This window comes from Halichoerus grypus, chromosome 2 (genome assembly GCF_964656455.1).
Source record: "Halichoerus grypus chromosome 2, mHalGry1.hap1.1, whole genome shotgun sequence".
In the NCBI taxonomy this organism is placed as follows: Eukaryota; Metazoa; Chordata; class Mammalia; order Carnivora; family Phocidae; genus Halichoerus; species Halichoerus grypus.
The window spans coordinates 68,251,050-68,269,715 of record NC_135713.1 but is presented as its reverse complement, the minus strand read 5'-3'; the positions used below and the strand labels follow the sequence as shown (position 1 = coordinate 68,269,715).

Here is an 18,666-nt window from a genome sequence, read left to right as displayed (position 1 = left end):
TTTCAAAAGTTTAATTATGATATGTCTTAGCTTGAATTTCTTTGGATTTATTGTAAGTAAGTTTCTTTCAGCTTCTTGAATTTATAGGTTTATATCTCTTACCAAATTTGGGAAGTTTTCAGACATTATTTCTTTGAATAGTCTTTTAATCCCACTCTTTGTCCTTTCCTTTTGGAACTCTGATGGCACAAATATTTGATCTTTTCTAATTGTCCCACAGGTCCCTGAGGCTCTGTTAATTTTTTTCCAACTTATTGTCTCTTTGTTTAAATGGAGTAAATTCTGCTGATCTGCCCTCAAGTTCAGGGATTATGTTCTGTTTTTTTCACTTCACTATTGAGCCTACGCAGTGAGTTTATTTTTGTTACTTTTTAATATTATTATTTACATTTGTTTCTCCTTTATAACTTCTATTTCTGTTGCTGAGATAATCTATGTTTCCATTTGTTACAAGAGAATTTATGATTGGTTGTGATTGGTTATGGCTGCTTTAAAATCCTTAACAAAATTACTACATCTGATCCATTTATATGTTGGTGTTAGTTGACTTGTCTTTTCTCATTCAAGCTGTAATTTTCTTATATATTGGTGTGATGGAGGGTTTTTTATTGTACCCTGGGCATTTCATCTATTTTGTTAGGAGACTCTGGGTCCTACTTAAATCTTGTATTTTTGCAGGCAGTCGCATACTTTAGGTTTAACATGCAGATCCTGGCCTATTCCTCTGAACTGTGGTTTCAGTGATGGTTTAATTTTCAGAGTCTTTGTGGTGTTATTTTGGTTTGCTGGTTTATCTGGTTCCCACTTGCTCCTTTAGTGCTGTGTTGGGATGGAAAGAGTTTCGGGAGGTTGGGCTGCCAGATGCTTCCCTGCGGGAGAAGGGGGTGTCAGGCACGTAAGCTGTTTGGTGCTTCGCTTGTCAGTATTTCCCTGCATATAGGGAATACAGTGCAGTCTGGGCTGGGTGCTTGTGGGATTCTCTCTGTCAGCATCCTCAGCTGCCTGTGTCTGGGCAGGAGCTAGAAGTCTTAGGTCTGTGGGGACAAAGAGGTCTCACAGGCCGGGCTACTTTTTGTGGAGGAATTTTCCTTGGAAGTACGGCACTGCTACCTTGGTATTTCTTGGTGGGGGTAGAACATATAACATTTCCATAGGAACAAAGAGACTTTCCAGGTTTGGCTGCTTGTGCTCAGGTCTGTCTTGCTAGTGCTTCTGGGCCACCCCAATATTCTTTCACAAGGCAGGGGAGTCTCAGGACCAGAGGAAAAAAGAGCATTTCTTCTGGCAACTTACTGTGAGCAGGCCTCCCAATCCATCACCTGCTGTTGGTGCTGAGTTTACTGGTATTGGGGAGGACTGCCTTTTGATCCAGGAGAAGAATGGGGTTTACCTGGACTGCCTTCTATTGCTGGGTTGAGAGTTAGGCCTCCTTCTGTTGTGTAGATGAGACTTAACACACTCTGCTGTGTTGTTCCCCCCCATTCTTGGAATCCCAAAGCAATTCACTTCCCTCACTACCTTTCAAAGTTCTTTCATTGTCCCTCACATTATCTCTGTGGTTTACAGTTGTACTTAGTGGAAAGGAGCAGGAAGAATTGTATTTACACCAATTTGTCCAGTAGCCATAGCATTTTAATTTCCTTTTTGAGAATGCTGTATTATATATATTATATATTGGTATAGTAGAGCAAATGCTCACATTTAAAAAATAATTAATGGGTTACACAATTAAAAGAAGTTTAGAGACTCCTGGTTATGAGATTAAGTGAATACTAGATGGCTTGGCATTTAAAACACCATGGTTTGGTCAGAAAGTATATTTTTAGTTTTTCATCCAATACAGTTCCCCTTTAAGATTTCTTTTATCATAATGGTGTATTTACTCTCTAGAAGATTCCCACTTCTTTCTATGCTTTTGCTGCACGTATTTTCTCATTTTAGTGTATCAGAATTATATTCATGGTCAAGGTTATCTCAAATTCTACGTCTTTTGTGAAGCTTTTTGTGACTTCTCTAGCAAAATATGGCTTCTTTTTTCTGAGTCTTTATCATCTGCTATATTTCTCATATGACATTTTAAATAACATTTTGAACAGTGTACTCTAAAAGTTTATCTCTATTTCACTTTTTTGAAATGTGCTTTCCTAGAGAAGCAATGCTAGCAGTGATTATCAGTAATGTATCAAATGTATGAATCTTAACCACCATTTAAAAGGGTCTAGTGGAATATACACATATGCTTTGGGAGTTGTATCTTAAAATTCCAGGACTGTATTCCTCCCTAGCCTTGCATCTTTTCCCCTCTAGTGTAGTTGTAACACTGAGTTCCATAGAAGTGGTGACTTGGGAAGAGCGGAACAGTCGGTTAAGCATCGGACTCTTGATTTTGGCTCAGGTCATGATCTCAGAGTTGTGAGATCAAGCCCCACATTGGGCTCTGCACTGGGTGTGGAGCCTGCTTAAGATTCTCTTTCCCTCCCCACTACCTTTTTCTTTCTCTATCCCTCTCTAAAAAAAAGGGGGGGGGTGGCTTGGAATCCATTGCAGAGACTGCTGCATGGTAGACTAGGAGAAAATTTGTTGGGAATGAACTAGAAAAAACCCTTTAGTTTGAGGAGAACCTGGAGAGAAGAAGGCTGGTATTGGTAGATGATGACAATCATCAATCATAGGTAATAGAAACATGGGTATTTCTGCCCAACCTCTATGCTCCACTCATGTACAGATCCATACACCCCACTGTCTCTCATTTTTCTACCCAAAACAGCTTTAATTTAACCTTATTTTTTCCCTTTGAAGAACACTGCGAAGTAGCATAGGGTTTTTTTCCCCCATGAACACTACATATGACTTCTGACTGCCTAAAGCAAGAGCTTTATGGTTTTCTTTATTTAGTAGCTTGTAGAAAGCTAAGGCAAAGTTATTTTGGGAAATTTGGGAAATCTTTCTACCTGTTCTGTGAAGCCTTTTTTACCCATCTTCTTTATATTGACCACACATACCTCATACTATTTTCTCTCAGACTCTACTTTCAGTTGCTTATATTAAAGTCCTTGAGAATAAGGACTGTATTTAGTTTATCTTTGAATTCACTTGTTTTTGAATTTCTAACATAACTTAGTATATGTATGTATACAATAGGATATATTTGGGGCTAGGCTCTGAGTGGTCTCTCAGCTTCCATTCTTTATCCAGCATTCTATTTCACTGTTTTGGCTTTCTTTTAGTAAGTTGGCATAGCGTGGTATATTCCAGGCTATTTCTTATCTTCTGGTTATATTACACAGTGCCCCAGGTGAGTCCTGGAAAAGATCTTTCCTAATAGTCTCTTTGAGTAGAGTGAGCTCATTTGTATACACTATGAGCTAGACCAGACCTCTTGACTGCTCTCTTCAGGAGTCAAGCTTTCCTCCAAAAGAGTGTATTTACATTTTATTGTCTTAGTGCTGTGGTGGTGGTGACTAGCTCTGAATAGTGTCTCAGGTGTGTATTTCTGGTTTTCACTCTTCAGTTCACCATTTGTTTCCAGTCCCTTTCAGGAAAGGAAAAGAAAACAAGATGAATCTCAAGTCAGTTAATTTTTGCAATTATGGGGCTAGCATGGATGAAGTTTGAAGTTGTAAGCTATAATGAATCTATTGAATAAACTTTCAAGTTTATATTATACCAATATAAACTGAGTAAATATACTTTGTCTATGATAATATTAATTGTAATATGTTTCATTGTATGAAAAACTGATATGTAAAGATTCACTCTAATATAAGGAATGGATTTGGAAATTACCTGATGACTTGGTTATAAATTCCAACCTCATTGTGTTTCAGAAAATTCTTTCCCTATAATTCACTTTGTGAAACTTTTTAATCAATAGTGCTTCTTTACATTTCAGCATCTCCTTCTACCTTTTGTCCATATTTACTAATTAATTTTTGAAAACCAGAAGTTTTTCTGAGAAATAAGAAACAAAGGTTGACTTAGCAAATAGAATTTTAATGATATTCTGCTGTAGGATATGGTGCAAAGATTAGATTAACTGTTAGGAAATTCCTAATATTTTTTGCTTTATTTAAACTTTTATTCTTATTATCACTCTGAAATTTTTGTGTAAAACATGAAAAATAACTCTGACTAGTTGACTTGATTTCTTATAACTGATTTTGAGTAAAAACTCATATTTTCTTAAGTTATTAGCACTTTTCCTTAAAATGTGATTTATAAATATTTTTCACATTCACAGAAAATTTGGCTTTTCAGATACTTGAAGATATTGTAAAATTACATCATACCTAAGAAAATAGAATTAATGAGAATATTAGGCAATTTTCAAATGTCTTGAGTATTTAAACAATTAAGTGTTTAGAAAGTATTACCCTTGAAAGATTTTTAATGAGACATTGAAATACTTTTCTAACAATACTTGTCATTGTAATTTTTACTTCATGTATGTTAAGTCTTAAATCATCTATTTAGAAATAGATAATGGGTGCATTCTGATGTATTTTTTTGGGGGGGAAATTGAAAGCTATTTAATGTTAGTAGTATTAAGCTTAAAAAATATGGATACTATGGATATTACTGCTAGAGCACATTGAGGTATTTGGTTCTTCCCAGAGATAAAACATCTCCTTTCTTAAAAATGAGGGTGAATTCCAGATGCATATTATGTCATAAATCTTAAACTAGAGATAGTGGATGCACAGGTATATATTCCAGAATAGTACATAAGAGGTTCAGGATGAGGTCAGGACAAACAATACTCACACCAAATATTAACCAACATAAGATAGAAAACCCAAATGTAAACTAAACATTCTGTAAACTAAATTTGTTAAGCTTACCTTAGTCATCTAATTAGTTTAGCTTACCTAGCTGTAAATTAGAATTGCTTAAGACTTTTTCTTTCACCCATGATCATTTAAAAGTATGCTGTTTAATTTCCAAGTATTTGGAAACGTTCTGTTAACTTTGTTATTGATTTCTGTTAAATTTTGTTGTCAGAGAACATAACTTGTATGACCTCGTTTCTTTTACATTTGTTAAGATTTGTTCCATGATCCAGGTTTATGATATGATTTAGTTTGGTGTATTTTCCTTATACATTTGCAAAGAGGGTTTTATTCTGCTGTTGAGTGGAGTTTTATTATAAATATCAATTTTATCCGCTTGGTTGATGGTATTATTCAGTTATTTTATATCCTTGCTGATTTTCTCTCTACTGTCTATTACTGGGAGAGGAGTTTTGAAATCTCCAACTATAATTGTGAAATTGTTCTTGTAATTCTGTCCAAGTTTCCTTCATTCTGAAGTATTGGTGTTTGAATCATAGACTTTTAGGATAATGGCATTTTCTTGGTGAATTGACATTTTATCGTTATGTGATTTTCCTCTATCCATGGTAATTTTTTTAGCTGTGTATTTACTTTGTCTGACATTACTAGGTGTTCTAGCTCTCTTACGATTTATGTTTTCATTTTATATCTATTTCTATCCTTTTGAGATACTTGTATCATTAAAGTTATAGTGAGTTTCTTAAGAAAGCATATAGTTGACTCCTTTTTAATATTCTTTTTAAAAATTTGTCTTTTAATTGTCTGATGTATGGTATTGGTATGTTTGGATTTAGGACTACCATTTTATATTTTGTTCTGATTTTTGTTTTCCTTTTTCCCCTTTCTTACCTTCTTTTGAGTTATTTGAACGCTTTTTACTATGCCATTACATTTTTTTCTCTTGTATTTTTGGTTATGTAGCTTTGTGCCTTTTTTTTTTTTTTTAAGTGGTTGCTCTAGGAACTATCAAAAACATTTAACTTTTCACCGTTTACAAAAAATCAGTACCCTAACACTTCAAGTGGGATGCAGAAGCTTTATTACAGTATGGATCTGTATACCTTTCCCTCCTTGTACTTTTCATATGTATTGCATCTAAGTCAATTGAAAAACTCATCAAAAAGTTTTATACCTCTCTTTTCTATTTGTCGAGCATATTTTAAAGAATGCAAGAGAAGAAGAGTCTATTATATTTACTCAAATTTTCACCGTTTTTGTTTTTCTTCCTTTGTTCCTTCTAGTAGAGAACGTCCTTGTGTGTGTGTGTGTGTGTGTCTGTGTGTGTGTGTGTGCGCGCGCGCGCGCGGATGCGCGCTTGCTTGCTTGCTTGCTTGCTTTGTTTTTGTTTGTTTGTTTTTGGTGCTGCTTTCAAAATCAGCATATGCTAAAGGTAGCCCAAAAGGTCTTGACTTTTGGGTCCTTTCTTAACCTAAATTTAACTTTTCTTAACCTAACTCGACTTTTGGTCTTAACCTAAATTTAGCCTCTCAGCCCTTACTATTTCACTTGCTTTTCAGGCCTCTTGAATAAAAGTTTGGAGCTTTTTCACTTTTGTTCTTAAATTTTATCCAGTTTTTTCAGTGGTTTTCAGGGGGAGAATTGGTGTGATCCTCCTGTTTTACCACTGTTTGAAATGAAAAAGTTCTCAACAAATCAGTTTTGCAACTTTAAAATAATAACTCTCCTGCCTGCCAGACTGCATTCTTTTAATAATATACTTTTGATAGTGTATGATGGAGTGGAAATTAAACCCAGAAGTGCTACTCAAATGAAAAGTAGCATTTTGTAATATTTGCTTTTTTACATTTCTCATTTTAAAAAATCAGCCTTATGGAAATCATTTACATGCAGCAAAATGCACAGGTTTTAAGTGTATAGTTCAATGAAATATCAATAAACTGAATATTTCCCTAAACCCCCCAAAATTCCTTCTTGGCAGTCCATCTTCCCCAACCCTTGCCTCAGGCAATCACTGCTCTGATTTATAGCATTATAGATACGTTGTCCACTTCTAACAATTCATATAAAGGAACTCGTTATGTCTGCATGTATGTAAAGTATATTTGGCCGTAGCAGCTTGGCAAAATGTTGTGCAAGTGCTCTGTTTTATGTATTTGTAATAAATTCCTATTTATTGCTGAATAATAACTAAATGCCTGACTACACCAAAATTTGTTTATTGATTCTCATCTTGATGTAGATGTTCAAGTTCATAAGACACTGCCAGATTGTCTTCCAAAATGGCTGTACCGTTTTAGGGCCTTACCAACAGCGTATGAGGATTCCAGTTGCTCCATATGCTCACGATCTCCTGATACTGTTAATCTTTTTAATTTTCATATTCTAGTGGGTGCGAATTGGCATCTTACTGTGGTTTACAGTTGTATGTCACTGACTAATAGTACTCAAACATCTTTTGATGTACTTATTATTTGTCCACCTTCTTTCACATTTTTTATCCGACTTATTTTTTGAAGTTTTTATTTTAATTCCAATTAACATACAGTGTAAAATTAGTTGCAGGTGTACAATTTAGTGATTCAACATTTACATATAACACAGTGCTCATCACAACAAGTGCCCCACCTTAATCCCCATCACCTATTTCACCCATCCCTCTACCCATCTTCCCTCTGGTAACCATCAGTTTGTTCTCTATAGTTAAGAGTCTGTTCTTGGTTTGCCTCTTACTTTTCCCTTTGCTTGTTTATTTTGTTTCTTAAATCCCACATATGAGTGCAAGCATATGGTATTTGTCTTTCTCTGACTTATTTTGCTTAGCATGATACTCTCTAGCTCCAGCCATGTTGTTGCAAATGGCAAGAGTTCATTCTTTTTTTGGCTGAATAATATCCCAGTGTGTGTGTGTCTGAGATATATCACATAAACATTTATTCATGTATCACTTACTTATCTATCTATTATTTATCTATCTTCTTTATCCATTTATCAGCCATGTTCACATAATTTGGCTATTGTAGATTTTTACCCAATTTCTTAAAATTCGGTTGTTTCTCAACTTTTTACTGAGGCATGAATTCCCTACACTCAATTATTTGTTAGATAGATGTAATGCAGAAATGTTTTCCCAGATGTAGTTTGCTGTTTCATTTTTCAAATGATGGCCCTTGGAAGAACAAATGTTTATAATTTTGATGAATTCCAGTTGTTTCTTTTATAGTTAGTGCTTTTTGTGTCCTAAAAAATCTTTGCTTACTCTCTTGATCATGAAGCTATTCTCCTGTTTTCTTTCAGGTCCTTTACGGCTCTAGCTTTATATTTAGTTTGAAAGACTATACATGTAAACTGTTACTGAAAAAAGTCAATGTTGTTCTCTTTGTTGACCTAGCAGAGGGTGGTGGCCATGTTTGTTTTATGGCATTCCAGAAGGTAAAGTGCTTCAAATGGCTGTCCAGAATATTTTTAAACTAAAGATAGGGTGGATTTTTACTTTAAGATATGTGATTACTTGTTATGACTCATTCTGTGGATCATATTAGTTTTCAGTCTGTATAATGGGGGAATACTACACTTTAACATTTAATAAAAAAACAAGTTATGAAGAAAATATATCACCCCAGGACTTCCTTTTTCTTCTCTCTCTTCTCCCATGCCCCTGTTTTTCCTTCCCTCTTTTTCTTCATTTCTTCCTCTCTCTCCTTCTTTCTTACTTCATTACTTGTTCCTTTTTCTTTTTAAAAAAATTGTGTGCCTTTTTAACCTTACAGTATTGTGTAGTTTCCTAGCTGAGATTTTTAGATGATAAAATATTCCCTATGTAGTAGTTAGTTCTTGAGATCAGATAATAGAATGCTCTTTTATAATGGCATGTTTGCATTACTAATCTTGTGTACCCTAGTGATATTGTAATTGATACTTGCTGCTTTATTATACTACAAGAAAGTACTTGTAAAAGATGAGGAACTACATGTAGTGAGTGTCATAGACAGCTATAACTCGTGGCCAGTTTACAAGTGGAAAAATTAGCTCTTAGTAATGTTATCTTAGATGCTCAAGTGGGAATTGGACATTTTGCATTGTACAATGATATTCCCTCATGTACTTAGGACACAACTGTTGTGAAATGACAAATTAAAGCATAGCCAAACTTTATGGTGGGAGGAAAGGGCATGCTGTGTTCTGGTTACAAGGATACTATCATTCTGAAGGCTGAGATTTCTGATAGAAGTTAGCTGTAATGTAGATTTTAAAATCCTATTGGTTAGTAACATTTCTTAAATCTGTTTCATAACCTCTTGAAGTTACAACTTGTGAGAGTGCTGTTGATTTAATGGTCTGAATGAAATACCCATTAGTTCTCTTGGCTACTGCCTCAAATGGATCTTACAGGAAATGCACTCTTGCTTGGGCTAAAAAGGCTGTTCTTTTTCTTTGCCCTAGGATAAGAAATGGGTTCTCAATCACGAAGATGTCACATTGGGAGAATTACTGGGCAAGGTATGTAGTCAGCTGAATTAAATAACCAAAAGTCTTTACAGTGACTGTTCACTCTACAGATTTCTTCATTTTCTCCAGAGTCTTTCTTACGTTCCAGCACACAGCAGGGCACATTCACACATGAACCCAGGTGAACACAATACCACATCTGCTGCAAATACGGCAGTGTTCAGTGAAAAAGATAAGTAAAAATCTGTGAAAAGTTTAAGGATGAATCTTGGTTTTTAAAATAGTATATGTCTGTTTTCCTCTGGAAGGACTTAAACCGCAATGAGTTTATTCCTCATGGTGTGGTAAAACCAAAACTAGTGATCGGAGATGGGAAAGAGCCTGTGGGGTAATAGAAGTTTAAACACCTAGTAGTTGTATTCCATTTGTTTCTGGTTATACAGGATAACTCAGAAAAAGTGGCATACTGCTCTCTGAGATTTCAGGATTGTGTATAGAATCACAATATGTAACAACACTGGATGCATTATTTCAGTCTAACAACTATGTGGTTAAGACGGGTTTCAATTTAAAGATTCATTTTATAGGTAGATCTGGTAGTGGTCAGAGAAGGCAGCTTATATATGACAAAAGTCTTTTCTTCTAATCTAGTTTGAAGTTTATTCCAACTCATAGGCCATATGAATGTATATTATGTTTAATAATAATGTTAGACATTTGATCATTAATCAAATGGACTATTTGCAAATTTATTGATTGCTGATCTGTGATTGAGTCCCAGTGGGTAAATATTAACGTCACTTAATTGATGTTTCTGTTTGAAAGTTTGAATTGAATGGAATGGAATTCTTTCCATTACTTTAGGTCAGTAACTCAGTAGCAGTAATTGGGCCAGAAATTATTACAAAGAAATTAAATTTCCATGAAAATACAACTAAAAAAATTATAAAATATACCACTTAACTGAAATAGAATGTGTTGGGGAAGACTGCTTTTTTAGTACCAAGAAAAACGTTTTCAGTTAAAGAGAAATATTTCAATTATTTTTATGTTTAGTTTAATATGTGAGATATGGTACGTTAGGAGGGATTTTAATCTTTAGATCCTTACTAGAGCTGTTTCAAAGAATAATATTTTCTCAATGACAAGCAGTAGCATGAGGTCATTTTAAATAAATTTAATCATTTTTAATAAGACTGCAACTTTAGAGACACTGTATAGCTTAATTTCAGCTAATATTTTGAGTATAAACTGATGTATGATTCAATCTTTTCATTACCTAGTCTTAATAAATATTTACAGTATACTCCTTGAGAGTGCATGAGGTAAAAAGAATTAGTCATGGTTTCTATACTGACAGACTTTGGAATTGAGTAGTAATAGGAGATTGAGATAGGAACTCTTAACTTTTTTATTCAGCAATATATAATTAGACTGTACTTGATAATATATTTGGTATTCAAGAAATATTTTATTCACTCCTGAAATATTTATGGAATGTCTCCTTAGTGCCAGGCTCTCTTCTAGACACTCAGGATACATCAGCCAACAAAGGAGACAAATATCTTTGCCCTTATGGAGCTTATATTCTATCTATCAGGGGAAGATCGATAAATAATAAACAATAAATAGCCAAATTTTATAACATTAGAGGACTAAGTCCTGTGAAAAATATAGGGAAGTTGGGAGGTGCTGTTGGCCAGGGTTGGAATTTTTAATAGGGAGATCTGGGTATGCTTTATTAAAATTTTGTACTTTTGTATAAACACTTGGAGGGATTTTAGTCATGAGGACATCTGAGAAAGAGGGTTCTAGGAGAAGGGAGTAACCAATGCAAATTTTCTTTGAAGAGCAAGACAGACAATTTGGCTGTAACTGAGTTCAGTAAGCAGGGAGGAATGTGATAGGACAGGAAGTGGGTGAGGCGGTGAGGGTGTAAATCATGTAGAACCTTACAGGCCATTATAATTGCTTTGGCTTTGATTATGTATGAAAAGATGAGCTGGTGGATGACTTTGAGTGGAGGGGTGGCATGATCTTACTTACTAAAAAGATCACTGTGGCTGTTGTATTGAGTATAGGCTGACAGGTTGGAAGGTTAGGAGGCAATTACCCTTACCTAACTAATAGATGATGGTTGCTAGATCAGGTTGGTAGCAGGGGGGGTGGTGGAAACTTGTGGGTTCTGGTTACATTTTTACTGTTGAACCAACTGAATATCCTGATGGAGTCTATGTGGAGCATGAGAGAAGGGGAAGTCAGTGTAGGTGCAGCAAGTTTTGGGGGAATAAATTTAGGAATTAGGTTTTGGATGTATTAAGTTTTGTCTGTTTGACTGCCAAATGGAGAGGTTGGGAAGATAGCTGGCTCTCAAGTCTGGAGTTTAAAAAAGAGGTCTGGATCAAAAGTACAAATTTGCAGTTGTAGCGTGTATATTTGGTAGTTATATATAGATGTTATTTAAGATTTTTCATTGGAATATGTTTGACATATAACATGTACATTTAAGGTGCACAATATATTAAATTGATACATTTATATATAGTAACGTGATTGCCGTTGTAGTGGTAGTTAGGGTCTCTAGCACATTATGTAATTATCCTTTCTTTTTTGTGGTTGAAAAGTTGTAGCCACTTAGCAAGTTTGATTATAATATAATATTGTTTATATTCACTATCTTGTGCATTAGATTTCTAGTGCTTACTTCTCAAAAGTTTAGTTTGTACCCTTAGACAATATCAGTCCTATCTGCTCCCCTTACCCATCCTCTATAACCTCCATTTTACTCTCTGTTTTTATGCATATGGCTTTTAGATTTCATAAATGTGGTAGTATATATATTTGTCTGACTTACCATAATGTGCTCAAGTTTTATCTGTGTTACTGCAAATGGCAGGATGTCCTGCTTTCTCATGGTTGAATAACATTACCTTGGATATATATACCACATATAGAATTTTTATTTATTCATTTGAGACAGAGAGAGAGAGGGAGAGAGAGAGAAAGAATGAGCAGGGGAGAGAGGCAGAGAGAGAGAGGGAGAAGCAGATTCCTCAATGAGCCTAGAGCCCGATACAGGGCTCAATCCCAGGACCCTGAGATCATGACCTGAGCTGAAGGCAGACCATCTGAGGCTTAACCATCTGAGCCACTCAGGCGCCCCTATAGATGGCATTTAAAGCCATAAGACCAGATGAGTTCAGTAATGGAGTGGGTCTCTCTCAGAAAATGGAGACTGAACTCCAGTTACTATAATAATAGGCTTCAGACAAGAGAAGCAAACATCAGAAGAGGCTGAGAAAGAGAAATCAATCACATAGATAAAAAACCAGAAGATAGGATGTCTTGGAAGCCAAGAGAAGAGAGTATATCAAGGAAAACAGAGTGATCAATGGTGTTAGATTTTGCTGATAGGTCAAATGAGATGATGACTGGGAATTAACCATTGAATTTAGTAACGATATGGCCACTGCTGATTTGGCTGAGCAGCTTCCTGGGAGTGCTTTAGTGGAAAGCTAGATTGGAATAGATGAAGAGAGAATGGGAGGAGAGGAATTAGAGATAGCAAGGATGAAACTCTTTGAAGCTTTGTTGCAAAAGGAAGCAGAGATACGTGGTGGTAGTTTCAAGAGCATGAATTGTGTTGCTGCTTACCCTGAGAGACACAACAGCATGGTAGTTTGCAGTTGGGAATAATCTAGTGAAAAACAGACTATTTTAGAGGGAGAGGTGAGAATTGATGGAGCAACATTAAGGGCCTTCTAGAGGGTTGCGCCCATGAATTTAAAGTGAACCCAGTCAGTGAGGTTGTGGATTTTCTCCAGCCACATTTAGCTGCATAGGTGCAGAGTAGTCTGAGTGTTGAGTTTAGTCAGGATTGTAGATTTGATAAGGGAGTTTTATAGATGAAGACGAACAGTGAAGTTCAGAATGTATGGTAAGCAGTTATAATTGCTGACTATAGAATTTAAACTGGATAAGCAAGGAAGAAAGGACATTAAGGGGGTGTTGGATAATAAAAGTGGATGATCTAAAGATTTGGAAATTCCCATACAGTCAAAGGATTTTTGGAGTCTAGATACTAGAGGAAGTAAGCTACAAATGTAGAAGCCAGCCAGAAGATGGGATGAATAAAAGAGGTATTACAGGGGAGTTACATTATTGGCAGTGGCAAAGTTGTTTTGTTTTGTTTTTATTTGGAGGGGGGAAGGGGCAGAGGGAGAGAGAGAATCTTAAGCAGGCTCCATGTCCAGCATGGAGACCAACGTGGGGCTTGATCTCAAAAGATCAAGATCATGACCTGAGCTGAAATCCAGAGTCAGACGCTTAACTGAGCCACCCAGGTGCCCCGGCAGTGGCAAAGTTTAAGGCATGATCCTAGAAAATAGGTTGGAGTACAAGACTACTGGAAGAATGATGTTCAAGAAACTGAGGGTTTGAAGTGTTGGAAGGTACTTTAAGTGTCTACTGAAATTGACAGTAATTAAGACAGGCAGGAGTAATACTGAGTACTGTGTTCTAGGAGTTCAAATTGTTAATAACCAAAGGAAAATATTTTCAAATTCAGTAGCTGGTAGCTACAGTAAGGGAAGTAGATATATAATCAAATGATAAAGTTTCAGAGTTTGGTTTTGGGGAATGCAGGAGGGAAAATGGTTTGAAAGCAGTGACAAGGAGCTAGTTGAATACTCTATATCATCTCCAGGGCAGTGGGAGAAGGGAAGGTGACAGGGGAATCATCACTTAAGTTCAGAAGGCAAAAGGAAGCTCAGCCACCATTTGAAAGCTCAGATGAGAGCCAAGTTTGTTAGAACAAAAAGGTGAAGAGAATCACCAGAGAGTACATTGAAGATAAAATGTTGATGATGATGTACCATGAATTTCAGAATGAATGAATTCCAAAATAGAACTACTCTACAATCCAGCCAAAGAATTTACCCAAAGAATGCAAAAATACTGATTCAAAGGGATACATGCACCCCAGTGTTTATAGCAGCATTGTTTACAATAGCCAAGATATGGAAGCAACCTAAGTGTCCATTGACTGATGAATGGATAAAGAAGATGTGGGAAATATATACAATGGAATATTATTCAACCATAAAAAAGAATGAAATCTTGCCATTTGCAACAACATGGATGGATCCTGAGGGTATAATGCTAAGCAAGTCAGAGAAAGATAAATACCATATGATTTCACTCATGTGTGGAATTTAAGAAACCAAATGAACAAAGGAAAAAGAAAAGGCAAACTGAAACAAACAGATTCTTAATCATAAAAAAACAAATAGATGGTTACCAGAAGGGAGGTGAGTAGGGGATAGGTGATCTAGGCAAAGGAGATTAAGAGTACACTGACCACGATGAGCACTAAGTAATGTATGGAATTGCTGAATCACTACATTGTACACCTGAAACTAACATAACACTGTTAACTACACTAGAATTTTAAAAATTAAAAAAAAAATTTCTGCTGACAGAAATTAGATGTAAATGTACAGATACAAAAATATATATTGAAATAAATATTTTAGTAATTTTAAATTTATTAACATAAAATTTATACACCTTGAACTATTGATTAAGAGTTAAATCTCTCGGGGCAACTGGGTGGCTCAGTTGGTTCAGCATCTGACTCTTGATTTCTGCTCAGGTCATGACCTTGGGGCTGCACGGTCAGCAGGGAATCTGCTTGAGATTCTCTCCCTCTGCCCCTCCCCCTGCTTGTATGCCTGTGCTCGCTCGCTCTCTATCTAAAGAAAGTAAATCTTAAAAAAAAAAAGTTACATTGCACTTAGAACTCAAACCCAATAACTAGCAGAGTCCTAGTTCAGTTAGTTCTTGCTCAACAATAGCATTGAAGCTTATTATAAGGCTTGCATGTTAGGATTATAGTTATGTAAACAATATATATACAAATAAAAACTTGAATACTAAAAAATAGTTGTATTAACTTTATAGATCTTCTTTGTAATATTTGGTTTTATATTAATAATAAAAAACAAACAACTCCAAAGTTGAAATAAGGCATGTTAAGTCAAAATAGGTTAGAGCCACAGCATGAAGTTACGGATTTATACATTTGATAGAAACTCAACATGGGTGACACTGGCATTTGGGTAAGCACCTTCTCTGAACTCGGTGCCTTTCTGAGATTGACAATCTACAGTTGGCTGGTGATAGTCCTTGGTCTGCCTGGTTCTGTTGCCTCTCCCTTATTTCCTGACACTCTTCAACTGATATTCAGGTTTGGGGATCCATACCAACAGTCACTTCATGAAGTCTTTGCTTTATCTTGAAACATTAATTGATAACTTCTTAATCTAATAAAATTTAGAGCTTGGGGGTAAAGAGCACTAGGAGACGTGAAACTTAAATACTTCTGATGGCTTCAATTTGAGTTTCTCCTTTTATCCAAGTCTCTTGGAATTTTTTCCCCTTTTTTCTTTTTCGGTTCTCCTCAGCTTCAATCCCCCAAATGGTAGGTGGGTTGGGTACTATTTTTAAAGTTGGGGAATTGGAAAGAGCAACATTTCCAATCTTTAGTTCCACTTAAGACTCTGAATAAAGCTAACAGAATACTTTGAACTCAAAATTCATTATTATGTGCTTTCCTTATATTTTGCAAAGATTGATGTGGCTTTATATCCTAAACAAAAAATGTGTTTGTATTTTCAGGGAAATTTTGGTGAAGTATATAAGGGCATATTAAAGGATAAAACTGCTGTTGCTGTTAAAACCTGTAAAGAAGACCTTCCTCAGGAACTGAAAATAAAATTTTTACAAGAAGCCAAGTGAGTTTACAAAAGTTATATTAAATGTGTATTTATAAGGTAACACTATAACATTAAATGTGATGTTTAGAATTATCTTAAATTATGATTTACTGAAATAGAGGTAAGCACTTTTAGAACCCTCATAAGTAAGCACTTATACAATGTAGAAACAAAAAGTTTGTTTTTGAGCTAGATTATACATTAGTTATACAGTCACGCTCAAAAGAACCAGATGCTAAAAAACAGTGAGTATTCTTCAGTATTGGTATATTGCAGTATTTTTTGCTTTTATCACACATACATTACATAGGCATGTATATATGCAATGTTGTGATTGTCTTTATAATAAAAATATTACTATATTCTATATACAAATACATAATTTATGTATATATATTTAGATACATATAATTATATCTATCTAACTTTCCTTAGATGTTTTCAGTTGATAGTCTTTACTGAGCTGTTAACTTTCTTTTCTGAGAACCTCAAATTTCTTCTTCAACTCATTGTTGGGCATTTGTTCCAAAATCTGCACATTGTTTCTTTTCTAATATTCTAGGATTATTGGCTAAAATTTAATGTTCCAGCTTGCTATCCCTGTATTGCATGTGGTTAACACGGTTCTATTAGTGGTAAAATCCAGTATATACAACACAGCACAAAAAAATGGAAAGATGTTTTGGACAGAGTAAGGATGAACTCTCATTCTGAGATGCATGGATACATGGATGGGAAAGAAGGAGAATACATAGAGATTTGTGTTGTAAAGGGAGAAAGGGAAAGGAGTGTGTGTGTGCGTGCGTGTGCGTGTGCATGTGCGTGTGTTTAGGTGTGTCTCTATCATGGCATAGTGTATAAAATTGAAGTTCCTATAAAGTGCTGTCAGAGAACCAAGATGATGGCAACAAGAGAACTAGTGCCATAGGATGGAGCATTTTGATGTACATTTCTCCATTCATTATCTAAAAATTAATATTGATAACAATGGATTAACCTAGTTGGATGCATTTATTAAATATCATAGAATAAAGTTGTAAACTTTTTAAAGGTACATTATTGGAAGGTCAAAAATATGCTGTGATAAAGGCATGCTATCAAAAGAAATTCATAGGCTCATTGTGTAGTTATTCATAGGTATTCTTAAGGTCCAAGGTTATAGCTTACATTATTTTGAAAAAATAGTTCATTTTCTTGCTCTCTAATTTGTGATTGTTTTATTACAAAATAAAGTATTAAATTTCTTAAAGTGGAAAAGTCCATTTTCTAAAGTGGAATTATGAAGTTTTAGGTTAAAAAGGAGAGTTGTAGCCATGGGAACTCCCAAGTATCATTAAATAGACAATAGAGCTGTATATTTAGATGCTTAATATTGAGTTCAGCCTGGCTATTTTGTGGACTTTCTTTACTAAGCAGTTTCCAACGTAAGAAAATGACATTTTGGATTAAACTCAAACATTCTAAGACTTCTTTTTTAATTCCTCATAAAAGTTGCAAGCTCCCAGTTAGTGACGATATTTTCCTTATCTCTAGAATTTTTCCCACTCTATCTTTTCCCTTATAAATCATATATTTTCAATCTAAAGCATTTTTCTTAGAGTTATCTCTGCTTCAGTTAGATTTGTACAAAACATTTAAACTGTTTTATCTTTCTCCCAATAGTTATTTTTTTTCATTCTCTTAGGAAAGAAAACTGCATTTTTCAAATATGAGTGAATTTATAACTATGTCAGTAGGATAATCTGGAATAAAATTTGGTAACAGAAATATTCAGGGTAAATAGGCCTACAATGGAATCTAATTTATTTTTAACTTATGCTTGGAGTGCCATGGATGAGGCTATGCTACTTTTATAGCCCTCGGATGAAATTTTGTCTTTATCCAAGCAAAGTCCCCTCTGCTTCAGCTTAAGTCTATATTGAAACTGCTACTTAATTATTTTTAATCTTTAGCCAGTTTTCTTAAAATTTTTGAGTTTTTACTATTTTGAAATTGATCATGTTCATCAAGATAGTATTTTATAAAATCTGATGAGATAATTAGCCTATAGCATTTACCAATATGAATTGAATTCTTATTTATGTATTTTCAATCAAGTGTGTCCTAAAACAGCAAAACAAAGAGATGCCACTCTAGCAGCTTACAGTTTTTGGTCCATTAATACTTACCAGTTACCCTTTTGTGGTAGCAGCTAAAACGAGATACTTTAAAGGCAGTTATACGTATTTGGGACTAAGTAAGTTGTTCATACTTAGCATGGTTGTTACTTATTCAGTAATTTTTAAATGAAAATTGAATTGGATTAAGGAGAATTGACTCATTTGTACCTGTAGTTTGCCAATATTTATCCAATTTTGTGTACATCCCATCATTTATCATAATTTGGCTTCATACTAAAGTTTTAAAAAAGAGAATTATGTCAAGTAAAGTATATTCTACTTGGGCACATTATTCATGATTTAATGTTTTAGTATTTAAATGGTAACTATTTTTACACTTTCCTCTCATTCAGAATTCTCAAGCAATACGATCATCCCAATATTGTCAAACTTATAGGCGTTTGCACACAAAGACAGCCTATCTACATCATTATGGAACTGGTTTCAGGTAATGATTTTAGAGGTTTCCTCGATGACATTTTAATGTCATGT

The 18,666-nt window shown here is 34.8% G+C and overlaps 1 protein-coding gene across 6 annotated transcripts in view; it reads left to right on the top strand.

Moving 5' to 3' along the window:
- FER (FER tyrosine kinase) overlaps nt 1-18,666 on the top strand; it is a 418,533-nt gene that overhangs the window by 241,296 nt on the left and 158,571 nt on the right. For all 6 annotated transcript variants that reach the window (XM_036123015.2, XM_036123018.2, XM_078066948.1 and 3 more), the window contains 3 exons: nt 9,234-9,290; nt 15,918-16,033; nt 18,528-18,622. In XM_036123015.2, coding sequence (XP_035978908.1) covers nt 9,234-9,290; nt 15,918-16,033; nt 18,528-18,622 — 268 coding nt within the window. The remainder of the gene's footprint in view (nt 1-9,233; nt 9,291-15,917; nt 16,034-18,527; nt 18,623-18,666) is intronic.